This window comes from Schistocerca nitens, chromosome 4, assembly GCF_023898315.1.
Source record: "Schistocerca nitens isolate TAMUIC-IGC-003100 chromosome 4, iqSchNite1.1, whole genome shotgun sequence".
In the NCBI taxonomy this organism is placed as follows: Eukaryota; Metazoa; Arthropoda; class Insecta; order Orthoptera; family Acrididae; genus Schistocerca; species Schistocerca nitens.
Window position 1 is genome coordinate 606,580,015 of NC_064617.1, and position 13,825 is coordinate 606,593,839.

The window sequence follows — 13,825 nt, forward strand, 5'->3', positions numbered from 1 at the left end:
CAACTGCTGAGGTCATTAGTCCCCTAGAACTTAGAACTAGTTAAACCTAACTAACCTAAGGACATCACAAACATCCATGCCCGAGGCAGGATTCGAACCTGCGACCGTAGCGGTCTTGCGGTTCCAGACTGCAGCGCCTTTAACCGCACGGCCACTTCGGCCGGCCCTTTACCGGTGTGATGTGTGGCTTATGAGCAGCCGCTCGACCATGAAATCCAAGTTTTCTCACCTCCCGCGTGACTGTCATCGTACTTGCCATAGAACCTATGGATCCTCTTGCAGTTTGGAATTCCTCTGTGACGGTCTGAATAGATGTTTTGTCTATTACACATTACGATCCTCTTCAACTGTCGGCGGTCTCTGTTAGTCATTAGACGAGGTCGGCCTGTACGCTTTTGTGCTGTACGTGTCCCATCACGTTTCCACTTCACTATCACATCGGAAACAGTGGACTTAGGGATGTTTAGCAGTGTGGAGATCTCGCGTACAGAAGTATGACGGAAGTGACACCCAGTCACTTGAGACAACGTCCAAGTCCGTGAAATCCGGGAAGCGCCCCATTTGCTCTCTCAAGATGTCTAATGACTACTGAGGTCGCTTATATGGAGTACCTGGCAGTAGGTGGCAGCACAATGCGCCTAATATGAAAAACGTATGTTTCTGAGAAGGTCCGGATGCTTTTGATCACATTGTGTAGCGGCTTTTTGTCGTTACTTTTGTTTCAGCACATATAGGCGTTTGTTATTGTATTGTAGTAACATCGGACGCCGCCTTGCGCCTTGTGTGTCAATTGCAGCAGCAGCGCGTGTGTGTCATTGCTGACAAATGTCATTAGTTTGGGATTGTAGATCCCATTAAATACATATGATCGTCACTCGTGGATGTTAAGATAATGATGTAAGGTACGTTGGTTTGTGTCAGAGTTTAGTCATTCTCTTCTTGTTTATTACGATGACCTAAAGGGACCATTCTATATATGTAAAAATATTTGTGGCTAGTATGAGTGTTGTTTACGAGGTAACTGATTATAAGGCAGGAGGTCAAACTAGTGCCCCCTCGAGAGTCTTGTGGAATTTACTTTAAGCCTTGAGTCTTCATATTACGGGCTGTCGGATCGTCGTCCATTGTATGCAGATGTGGCACGTCGGTTTGTTAGATTGAAAGTCTGCTAATCCTCAAATTGAGAAGAGTGATTCGTCATACATTATAATGCTCTCACGCGGTCTTCCAAAAGACAGCGAATCTCACAAGTCAGAGAGCTTCTCTTTCTTATAGTTATTTATTGAACTGAAACAATTATTGCTTTGAAAAGTATCTGGGCAAATTATTTTCCGTTCATTGTTCAGTCCGAGCTCATGCGCTTTCTTCAATGAACTCGTCGACAAGCAGCTGTTAAGCTTTAATCTTTCTTCCTCTTTCTATTATCAAATATTTTAAGTCTTCTGTGCAGTTAAACATAAGTTCACCTCTTCAGTTTAAGAGACATATTTCGCAGTAGCAAAGATAACAAATGCTCGTAATTCTTGAGATATGCACAACTACAGCGCTCCTCATTCACTGGACTTTTTTTTTTGTCTGGTCCATACTGTTTCCTCCTCAAAATACGGAAAGAAAAGATCTTGCAGTAGAAGAAGTTCACTGTCAGAGGTATCAAAACGATTTCCACTTACAACTTTCGACTCAGTCGTTTCCGGACCTGGGTCCCTTACCTCAAATTGATACATTTTACCCGTCTTCGTCATCCATGATCATTTGTAGCCCTCACAGAATGACCCTTTACTGCGCTCAAGACCATTAAAATTTATAGTGAATAATAGAGATCGCTGTCTCTCCATCTCCGGACGACATCGAGTCTTACAAGCAATGGACGATCTAAGACAGCAAAATGATCGAGTCTGTGATGCTGTTCCACTAGACACAATGCAATTGTTCTTAGTCGTTGTCGACGATGCGTTGCGGTGGAAATTGCGTATTTTGAATATACACCACCGTAAATTACACATGCGTGTACACGACACTAAAATCTTCTCACTTATTTCTGTTTTCATTAAAGAGGTATTCAGTTTCAAAGAGGATATACATTACCTTTGGATACCCTTTACATCAGAGTTTGTACCGCATCCCCGCGGGTACTGTTACCGACGGTACGCTTTCTTAATTGAAACAAAATAAACTGCCTGTTCCTGATTAGGCTGGCAGATCGTAACACTGACTTCATTCACTCACAACACACCTACCGTGCCAGTGACGACTGCTGGAGTGTTCTACGTGACATCGTCGCAATCTGGCCATACTAATTTAGGTTTCCCATGATTTCTCCAAACAGCTTCAGACCGATAGATGAAGAAACAACGTCTTCAGCAGCACCATGGCCGGTTTTTTTCGTTGTCCATTCATGTCGGGGAAAAGTTGAGCCTCGCAGAAATACAAATTTTTGCATTAGGTCAGATCACTGTAACATGTAAGCCTCTTAGGCATTCGCTAACAATGCACGACCTTCTGTAGAAGAGAGGGTGAACCAAACGGTTTTATGGAAAGTGCAATTCACATTCCTCCTAAACAGAGAAAGTATCACGGCGAGGAATTTTTTCCAGTAAAGCGGTGGACTGTCCAGTGACTTGCAGAAACCGTTCGTTCAGCTGGCTAGAAAATAGACTGTCGGATTCCCGTAATACCGGTGGTCATCGGTTCCCTTTGTCTTGCTACTGCGGTTTCCGCTGCATTTTTTCTATCAAGTGTATCTCGAGTTCAGGGGAAAATTCTTGCTGTATTTTTATGATCCATTATTAAAGACAGATAGTTGGTTTCATGAATTATTTGCACAAAATATCGTAACGATGTAGAACAAGTTATTTTACATTGACATCGCATATTAATTTGTAAATATGGCTACACGCTGAACATTTATAATTTTTTTTAATATGCAGATATGAGCTAGTAATTCCCACCCACCACCTTTTACGCATCACAGTAATAGAAATTCTTCTACGTAACATAAGGAGTTGTCAAGAAGAAACTTTTTCAGTTTGTTTTCAGATTTTACTGTGCTGTGTGTCAGACATTTTGTATCACTGGGCGCGTTATCAAAAACTTTAGTTTCAGCACTGCGCACGTGTTTCTGTGCTGAAGGCAACCTTAATGTGGAGTAATGAATGTCATTTTCCTTGGTATTCTAATTAAGCACACCATTGTTCTTTTTGAACTGCAGTGACTAATTTACAACGAACTTCATGAGGGAATAAATGCACTGTGAAGGAGTAGTCAAAATGCCTAACTACTTAAATAGATGTCTAGAAGATGATTACGTGTGAGCACTACATATGATCCTTGCAGCACGTTTTTGAGCAATGAATAATTTCTTTCTCAAATATGAGTCACCAGAGAGCCATATGAATGTATTGAATGAAAATATGAAAAATATGTCAACTTACTGCTTTGTCTCTCCACAAGATTTTGAATGATTCTGAGTGTAAATGTGACTGAACTAAGTTGTTTTAATAGTTCCTAAATGTGCTTTTTCCAATTTAAATTCTTATCAATGTGCACGCCCAAGAATTTTGAAGTTTCCACCCTATCCATTATTTCCTCACCAAGTATTACACTACTCATGGGTGTAGCACCTCTAGATGTGCCAAAATGAGTATGTTGTGTTTTTTTTACAATTGAAGATGAGACCATTCGCAGAAAACCAGTCAGTGATACTTCTAGGAACATTGATTACCATTCCATGTTTCTGTAGGTATGCTTCGATTGGCTGCAGAAGTAATTCTGCTTGTTGTATATTAGACGGCAGATAATTTACATATATAAAGAACAATTGAGGACCTAAGAGCAAGCCTTGGAGAACACCATACGTGATCTCTCTCCAGACAGAGTAATGTCCAGGACTACATTGGTTAATTTACTAACAAGGGAACCTCCCCATCGCACCCCCCTCAGATTTAGTTATAAGTTGGCACAGGGATAGGCCTTGAAAAACTGAACACAGATCAATCGAGAAAACAGGAAGAAGTTGTGTGGAAGTATGAAAAAATTAGTAAAATATACAAACTGAGTAGTCCATGCTAAGATAGGCAACATCAAGAAGACTGGAAGTCATGGTGCGCCGTGGTCCCGTGGTTAGCGAGAGCAACTACGGAATGAGAGGTCCGAGGTTCAAGTCTTCCTTCGAGTGAAAAGTTTAACTTTTTAATTTCAGTTTATGTGACAAACTCTTATATTTTCATCACTATTTTGGGAGTGATTATCACATCTACAAGAAAACCTAAATCGGGCAAGGTAGAAGAATCATTTTACCCATTCGCTAAGTGTACAAGTTAGGTGGGTCGACAACATATTCCTGTCATGTGACACACATGCCGTCACCAGTGTCGTATAGAATATATCAGACGTGTTTTCCCGTGGAGGAATCGGTTGACCTATGACCTTGCGATCAAATGTTTTCGGTTCCCATTGGAGAGGCACGTCGTTTCGTCTACTAATCGCACGGTTTTGCGGTGCGGTCGCAAAACACAGACACTAAACTTATTGCAGTGAACAGAAACGTCAATGAACGAACGGACAGATCATAACTTTGCGAAAATAAAGAAAGTAAAATTTTCAGTCGAGGGAAGACTTGAACCAAGGACCTCTCGTTCTGCAGCTACTCACGCTAACCACGGGACCACGGCGCTGCTGAGTTCGCTTTCTCCTTGATGTTGCCTATGTTGCATATGGACTACTCAGTGTGTATATTTTACAAATTTTTTTGACGGTTCCAACAACTTATTCCTGTTTTCTCCATTGATCTGTGTTCAGTTTTTCAAGGCCTATCCACTGTGCCAACTTATAACTAAATCTGAGGGGGGTGCGATGGGGAGATTCCCTTGTAAGTACAACTTTCTCCATTCTTTTGGTTAGATATGACATTATCCATTGGTAGCCTATGCCATCAATCCCATAAAACTTCAATTTATCTAAGAGAATACTGTGTTCGCACAGGCAGAGGTCTTAGATAGGTCGCAGAAAATACCAACCGGCGCTGTTTTAATGACGTAATTTGTTAGCAGTGTTAATTGTTCGTGAAATATATGAAACGAAATTTAAGCGCTCTCTCTCTCTCTCTATCTCCCTCTCTCCCTCCCTCCCTCCCTCCCTCCCTCCCTCCCGCCTTCCCTTCTTTACTCGTCTTCTTCTAGTGTTGCCCACGAAAGCTAAAAGCTTGACATCCAAACGTTAGACAGAAACTGAGAAATAAAGTATTCGGACTGAAGGCGACGTATTAGTAATAAAAGTATTACTGAGTGTTACGATTTTCAGGGCGACAAGGAATAAAGATTGTGACTTCTGAGAGCGTTTCTTAGTGAGTATGCGAGCTACGTAAATAGCGTCATTGATCCCATACGTTGAAGATAAGTGATTTCGGCACTCCACTGTACGCTTTACATTGGAGTTTCGGTATTGTTAAGTTGAGAGCAGCTGTCGGTGTATTCAAGGTGGCGCGGTGGTGCGCCAGTAAATGGAAACGCAGCCGTAAACGGCCTCGATTGATTGGTTTCCGATAGCCCAGGCTGTCAGCGTCGGCTTACAACCTGTTGCGCGAGTCTGAGCCCGTCCGTCTGACAGTGGCAGCAGCGTCCGCTAGCAAAGGCGATTCCGCGGAAGAGGCTGCGCCGGCCCTAGCTAGCTAGCGCGCCCACCTCATTTCCCGCGGACAGACCTCGCCTCGCCGGGTCCGCGCTTCGCTGCCCGCGCGCCGCTTCTCTCGTCTCTTCGCGGTGGATTGCCAGCAGACAGAAAAAAAAGTAACAGTCGCAGCGAACGTGCATTCCGTCAGTTTTCACCGTCAGCCAACTGGAACGTTTGTGGAATCCTACCTACCTTCTCTGCGTGGCGTTCTAATGAATACACTCAAGACCAAAAAAAAAGACACATCACGAAGGAGTTGTTCGAATAGGACGGAAACCGTAGATTAATTTACATGTATAGACAAATAAATGATTATAATTTCAGAAAAAATTGGATGATTTATTCAATAGAAAGAGCTCCGCAAATTGAGCAAGTCAATAATGCGTTGGTCCTTATGTAAGCAGTTACTCGGCTTGGGGTTGATTGATACAGTTATTGGATATCCTCCTAAGGGATATTGTGACAAATTATATCCAGTTGGTCGCGTTAGATCGTCAAAATCCCGAATTGGTTGAAGGGCCCTGACCACAATGCTCCAAACGTTCTTAATTGGAGACAGATCCGGCGACTCATTAGCCAAGACGGGGTTCGGCAAGCACTAAGACGAGCAGTAGAAATTATTGTTGTGTGCGGACGGGCATTATCTTGCTGATATGTAACATAATGGGGCATCTTCGCTGTCATCGGGTCTCGGTTCACAGCGGTACTCAACCGCTGAAGGCAATTCTGTTCCAGTCAAAGTGATTCCAGACCGAAGATGTGCCTGGAGAAACCCTGGACAGCGGTGAGCTACCTACCTGATTTGCGCCCGCCATACGACCCGACAACCAGGAGCAGTGGGCCCCTTAGGTTCGCCGGCCAGTGTGGCCGAACGGTTCTAGGCGCTTCAGTCTGGAAACGCGCGACCGCTACGGTCGCAGGTTCTAATCCTGCCTCGGGCATGGATGTGCGTGATGCCCTTAGGTTAGTTAGGTTTAAGTAGTTCTGAGTTCTAGGGGATTGATGACCTCAGAAGTTAAGTACCATAGTGCTCAGAGCCATTTGAACCATTTTGAACCCCTTAGGTTCTCATTCGCGGCGCCCTTATATCACACCAGTACGACGAAGATTCTCTACGCCCCGTTTCGTTGCCCTTCATGGGAAGCCATCCTGGGCTTTCATTTCAGCAAGATAAAGCCCGCCCGTACACGGTGGGGCTTTTTACTGCTTGTCTTCGTGTCTGCCAAACCCTATCTTGGGTAGCAAGGTCTTCGTATCACTCCCCAATTGAGAAAGTTTGGAGCATTATGGGCAGGGCACTCCGGAATTTTGACGATGTCACGCATCATATGGACAGAATTTAGCACGATGTCCCTTAGGGAGATATCCAACAACTGTATCAATCAGTCCCAAGCCGAATAACGGCTTGCATAAGGGCCAGAGATTGACCAACTCGTTATTGACTTGCTCAGTTTTTGAAGTTCTTTCTCTTGAATAAGTTATCCAATTTTTCTTAAATAGTAATCATTTGTTTGTCAGTACACGTACGTCCGAGCTACTGGTTTCTGTCCATTCGGATAATTTCTTCGCCGTGCATCATCCTTTTCTTCTCTTCTCCTCAGAGTGGATTATAAGCACAGGCTATGGAATCGTTCTTTATCCAGGGCAACGTAGATTCCAGTAGGAACTACCGCAAATGAGGAAATTGCTTAGCTATCTCTATTTAGAATATTTATCTTGTGAACGAAATTAGAATTATATTAATACCTTCAGCTGCTAACGGGCGTTGATATATATCAACGGGGACGGGTGAAAATGTGTGCCCCGACCGGGACTCGAACCCGGGATCTCCTGCTTACATGGCAGACGCTCTATCCATCTGAGCCACCGAGGGCACAAAGGATAGTGCGACTGCAGGGACTATCTCGCGCACGCCCCCCACGAGACCCACATTCTCACCTTGTATGTCCTACCCAACACACTCATTACTCGTGGAAGACATGTCCGAAAGAACAGACACCATATCCATAAAAGTATATAGTTCTGGCAACACCGGCCATGACCTTCTTCTTCTGTGCGGATGCACACATATTCCCCGAACTCTTACGGGACTTGGTAAGAATGTCTTCCACGAGTACTGAGTGTGTTGAGGTGGGACACTACGAATATAGTGTGTGGACATACAAGGTGAGAATGTACGTGGTAGTCCCTGCAGTCGCGCTATCCTCTGTGCCCTCGGTGGCTAGAGCGTCTGCCATGTAAGCACGAGATCCCGGGTTCAAGTCCCGGTCGGGACACACATTTTCACCCGTACCCGTTGATATATATCAATGCCCGTTAGCAGCTGAAGGTATTAATATAATTCTAATTTCGTTCTAGACGGCTGGAGGTCATCAATGGTGTAACACACGATCTATTTGAAACACACTGAGAACCCTCCAAATGGAGGATCTGTCCCCTATTAGTAGTTTCTCTTGGTCCTGGTATCAAGGTAGATGGCAGTAGTGAAGAGTTGGGTAGCGGATCCCCCCATAGCTTTACATAAGATGACACCACCAAAGACAGTATAAGTTACTAAACAATTGACATACACACTGTTTAGCGGTGCAATGACTGCAGTTACGTCTCATCGGGAAAATACTAAAGAATGACAAATTACTAAAATTGAGAATAGTACGAAACTGATTAGTGAATGACGCAGCCTAGAGCTTGAACGACTCATTGAATTCTCGTGTCCACGGTATCGGACAGCAAATCCACAATATTTATTGCGTCATGAATGGCTGAGAGTTCTTAAGCCTTACAGGCAAAGCAGAAGCAGCCGGTGAACTGATGGTGTTGTTTTCCGTTCTGTTACAGTGGCGTTATGTTCGCGCCGATGGTGTGCCGCAAATGCGCCAAGCGTCGGGCCGAGCGCAAAGAACTGCTGGCCGAGATCGTGGACACGGAGGAGAAATACGCACGCGACCTCAAGATCGCTCTCGACGAGTTCTACCGACCAATGCTCGTCGCCGGACTACTCACCCCAGACCAGCTCGCCGCCATCTTCCTCAACATGCAGGTATGCCTACACGATAACTTAATCCTTAACGTTTGTGGAAGTGCTAAATATGCTGCGAATCTAAACTATCTCGCAGAACGCAAGTGTGGCGCAACTGTGAAAATTTTTATATCTACAAGCCATGTAACTGCATTTCTTCATTAAGACTAGAAGTGACTGCATACAGGGTGTCTCAAAAAGGGTCACACGATTTCACAGGATGGTTTGATAAGTCTGGTAAATTTCCATGAAAGAATGAAACATTTTTGTTGCGCCTTCGTAGTTGGTAAGATTGGATATTTCACAGATCGTATAAAGAATTTCAACAATGTACAGCGTGCAATTCGTTGTTGACTTCCGCCTGAATTCGTCACTGTATCGATTGCGAGTGAACAAAAAATAAATAAATAAATAAAACTCTAAGATATTTGTGTAATTGTTAAACTTTTCGTTTGAAGGGTTAGACCACCTCACAAATCAAAACACAACTGGATGATGTTCACGAGGACTGTGCACCATCATTGAAGATCTATCTTCTTTTGCATGGTGGTCGGCGAAGGACCGAAGCCGCCTAGTTGAGGTCAGCAAAAAGGAAACCATTGACAAAAATCCATGATATGCAAGACCGCCGAATAAAATTTTTTAAGTTTACTGAGGCTACAGGCATCCAAACTGAGCGAGTGCATAATATTCTGCACAGAGAATTACTAATGAAGAAGTTGTGTGCGAGGTGTGTGCCGTGATTACTCACAGTCGACCGAAACGCATCCGGCACAACATTTTAACACAGTGTTTGGAGATGTTTAATGGCAATACTCAAGACTTTTGCGCCGATTTGTGACTGTTGATCTATTATTACAAACCAGAGTCAAATCGGCAGTGAAAAAACATGGGAAAAGGCTGGTGAAACTGCATGGAAGAAGGAAAAGACCATTTAGACAGCTGGTAAGGTGAGGCCACTGTTTTTCGGGATTCTCAAGGCATAATCTTTATAGATTACTTGAAAAAAGACAGAATCATAACTGTACACTACTATGCTTCATTGTTGAATCGTTTGAAACTTGCATTGGTTGAAAAAAAAACCAAGGTTGGCATGCAAAGAAGTGATCTTTCACCAGGATAATGCACCATCCCATACATCGGCGATGATAATGGTGAAAGTGTATGAAGTGGACGCACCTTATTCACCAGTTTTAGCCCTAAGTGACTTCTTCCTGTTCCATAACTTGAAACTTTGGCTTTCTGGGAAGAAATTTTCATCAAATGAAGAACTGATAGTTGCAGTCAACGAGTATTTTGCAGAGTTTGACACTACTAATTTTTCCGCTGGGATGAAAAATCTGAAGGATCGCTAAACCAAGCATATATCCCTGAAAGGAGACTGTGTCGAGAAGAAAGGTGAGTTGTTTACGAAACAAACATTTCTTCTTGCTTTATTGTGAATAGCTTTATATACTGCAAGGCGCGAACGCCTTCTCTTCCTGTAATAACGGGGCATCACTAGTCTGTGTCAATGTTGCTGCAAGTGCTGCCCGCTCAGGGGCATCCATGGATGCTCTCTGTGTCAGGCACCTAGGCGATTTCGCTGCTGCTGCAACGTACTTTGGTATGTATGCGCCATAGAATAGTGTAATATGTTTATCTGCGATACTTAAGAAAGAGCGTTAAAGAAGGAACCCGGCAGACAGAGCTCCTAGTTATTACTTGAGCTCTGCCCGGCTAAAATTCTCTTCCGGTAGCTTGCGTAAGCCGCGCTGCGGTTAGATAAGGAAGTGCTATAAAGTGACGTTTCTCTTAAGACGGCATCAGTCGGCGAGCAGCCGCTCTTGCAGCAGTATGGACACAAATTAGTGATGCCGCGTTATTATAGGAGCAGAAGCCGTTAGCGCCTTTCAGTATATAGAGCTATTGATAATATTGCTGTTAGTACGAAGAATGGAGTAGGTGCCCAAGTGATTTTGCATGGCCCTTCAGTCTTTTGCGGATGGGTATTGAATTTCAAGCTTACTAGTGCAGACGCTAATGGACATGGTAATGGTTGGGTTACTGTGGCTGCAGTACGTGGTCCTAAAGTAGACACTGTAGCAGTGCTGGAGACTTTTAACAGTCGAGAAATTATTGCTTATCGGACATTTCAGATATGTGAAGTCTGTAACAGAGATAGAGGATGTCTAAAATGCTGTTGGTTCTCAGGACGAGAACTCATCGTACAATAAATGAATCAGAGTCTGCGTCCGTATGGCTTAAAGGAGCTCTTAATTGTAGCAAGATTAAAGTTGTTGGTGATGTGACACATTATTATATAAAATGAAATAAACTACATTACCGGCCATTAAAATTGCTACACCAAGAAGAAATGCAGATGATAAACGGGTATTCATTGGACAAATATATTATACCAGAACTGACGTGTGATTACATTTTGACACAGTTTGGGTGCATAGATCCTGAGAAATCAGTACCCAGAAGAACCACCTCTGGCCGTAATAACGGCCTCGTTACGCCTGGGCAATGAGTCAAACAGAGCTTGGATGGCCTGTACAGGTACAGCTGCCCATGAATCTTCACACTATACAACAGTTCATCAAGAGTAGTGACTGGCGTATTGTGACGAGCCAGTTGCTCGGCCACCATTGACCAGACGTTGTCAACTGATCAGAGATCTGGAGAATGTGCTGGGCCAGGGCAGCAGACGAACATTTTCTGTATCCAGAAAGGCCCGTACAGGACCTGCAACATGCGGTCGTGCATTATCCTGCTGAAATGTAGGGTCTCGCAGGGATCGAATGAAGGGTAGAGCCACGGGTCGTAACACATCTGAAATGTAGCGTCCACTGTTCAAAGCGCCGTCAATGCGAACAAGAGGTGACCGAGACGTGTAACCAATGGCACCCCATACCATCACGCCGGGTGATACGCCAGTATGGGGATGACGAATACACGCTTCCAATGTGCGTTCACCGCGATGTCGCCAAACACGGATACGACCATCACGATGCTGTAAACAGAACCTGGATTCATCCGAAAAAATGACGTTTTGCCATTCGTGCACCCAGGTTCGTCGTTGAGTACACCATCGCAGACGCTCCTGTCTGTAATGCAGCGTCAAGGGTAACCGCAGCCATGGTCTCCGAGCTGATAGTCCGTGCTGCTGCAAACGTCGTCGAACTGTTAGTGCAGATGGTTGTTGTCTTGCAAACGTCCCCATCTGTTGACTCAGGGATCGATACGTGGCTGCACGATCCGTTACAGCAATTCGGATAAGATGCCTGTCATCTCGACTGCTAGTGATACGAGGCCGTTGGGAACCAGCACGGCGTTCCGTATTACCCTCCTGAACCCACCGATTCCATATTCTGCTAACAGTCATTGGATCTCGACCAACGCGAGCAGCAATGTCGCGGTACTATAAACCGCAATCGCGATAGTCTACAACCCGACCTTTATCAAAGTCGGAAACGTGATGGTACGCATTCCTCCTCCTTACACGAGGCATGACAACAACGTTTCACCAGGCAACCCCAGTCAATTTCTGTTTGTGTATGAGAAATCGGTTGGAAACTTTCTGCATGGTAGCACGTTATAGGTGTCGCCACCGGCGCCAACCTTGTGTGAATGGTTTGAAAAGCTAATCATTTGCATATCACAGCATCTTCTTCCTGTCGGTTAAATTTCGCGTCTGTAGCACGACACCTTCGTGGTGTAGCAATTTTAATGGCCAGTAGTGTAGCTATCCTTTCCTTATCTCCCGTGAGATATTTTTTAAAAAAGAAGACAACAGTCTGCACACCGATCTTGCCAAAAACCGAGAAGCGATTCTTCTTGGTGTTGTAGCTATCAGGGGCACCCTGGGATACTCTCTGTGTGAGGCACCTCTGGACATCTCTGTGAGTCTCGCTGCCGCTGCAACATACTCTGATATATATGTGTGCCATAGAATAGTACCGTTTTTTAGTGTGCTTCTGGAGTTTCTTCCGAGTTGTTGTTCCCATTTTATGCACAATACCGTCTACTTCAGGTGTTGTGCCCTTTGCTGATACGTGCACTTGCTGCCTGGACTCCAACCAGCAGAAGCCTGATAGGTCGAATGTCGAAATATTGTTCACAAAATGGAAACAGCAACTCGGCAGAACGTCGAGAAGCACATTATTATATAGCCTTTTTTATTTTAGAGGGTATATGTTTTACATGCATGCACATAGAGCCTTTAGGTACTTATTACAATTACATTTAGGATCAAAGCTTGCATTTATCTTCCATAAATGTTCAATGCCTACTTCACTGGAGGCACGACAAATATGTAGACGACAGTCAAACTCGTCCCACTTGTCAGGAGCTACTGCAGTCACTACCGTTGTTATGCGGCGTCACAGTTCCTGCTGATAAAATCTGATATTTTGTATGCCGTAAATTAGTTTATGCAGGTTCAAAAATATTTTACCTTTTATCTAGGTCTAAAGTATTGCGTCAGTTATGAATTCCAAATGTTGCTTTACTGCTCCAGGAGTGGAATTCCTGTATACGCCTACATTAGCTCCAGGAATTATAACCTCCCTGTGATCTGGGTAATTGGCATGCTGCGAGTTACGATGTCTGAAGACATATACAGGGTCCTCTCAAATTTATGACACACGCCTATGTTTGACGGAAACGTGCAGTGACCACTCAGAGACGGTAGGTGACAGTAGTAGCCGTGGAGGGTACATAAAGCGTGTCGGGGGGTAGCAAAAAGCAGTGCAGTCGTTATGGTAATGCGGAAACGGAGCGCTTTATCTGACGTCAAAAAGGGCATGATCATTGACTCTCTGGCCAGGATAGAACAATTTCCAAAACGGCTAATTTTGTAAATTGTTGGTCATCAGAGTATACCATGTACCGGGTAATCAAAAAGTCAGTATAAATTTGAAAACTGAATAAATCACGGAATAATGTAGATAGAGAGGTACAAATTGACACACATGCTTGGAACGACATGGGGTTTTATTAGAATCAAAAAAAAAAAATACAAAAGTTCAAAAAATGTCCGACAGATGGCGCTTCATCTGATCAGAAATGCAATAATTAGCATAACAAAGTAAGACAAAGCAAGGATGATGTTCTTTACAGGAAATGCTCAATATGTCCACCATCATTCCTCAA

The 13,825-nt window shown here is 43.9% G+C and overlaps 1 protein-coding gene and 1 non-coding gene across 2 annotated transcripts in view; one reads left to right on the top strand and one right to left on the bottom strand.

The window, feature by feature from the left end:
- LOC126252810 (uncharacterized) overlaps nt 1-13,825 on the top strand; it is a 133,828-nt gene that overhangs the window by 80,970 nt on the left and 39,033 nt on the right. The window contains exon 7 of the mRNA XM_049953750.1: nt 8,506-8,707. Within this exon, the coding sequence (XP_049809707.1) occupies nt 8,506-8,707 (202 nt within the window). The remainder of the gene's footprint in view (nt 1-8,505; nt 8,708-13,825) is intronic.
- Nucleotides 7,467-7,541, bottom strand: Trnat-ugu (transfer RNA threonine (anticodon UGU)). Its single transcript has one exon. It is a non-coding gene; the product is annotated as a tRNA-Thr (tRNA).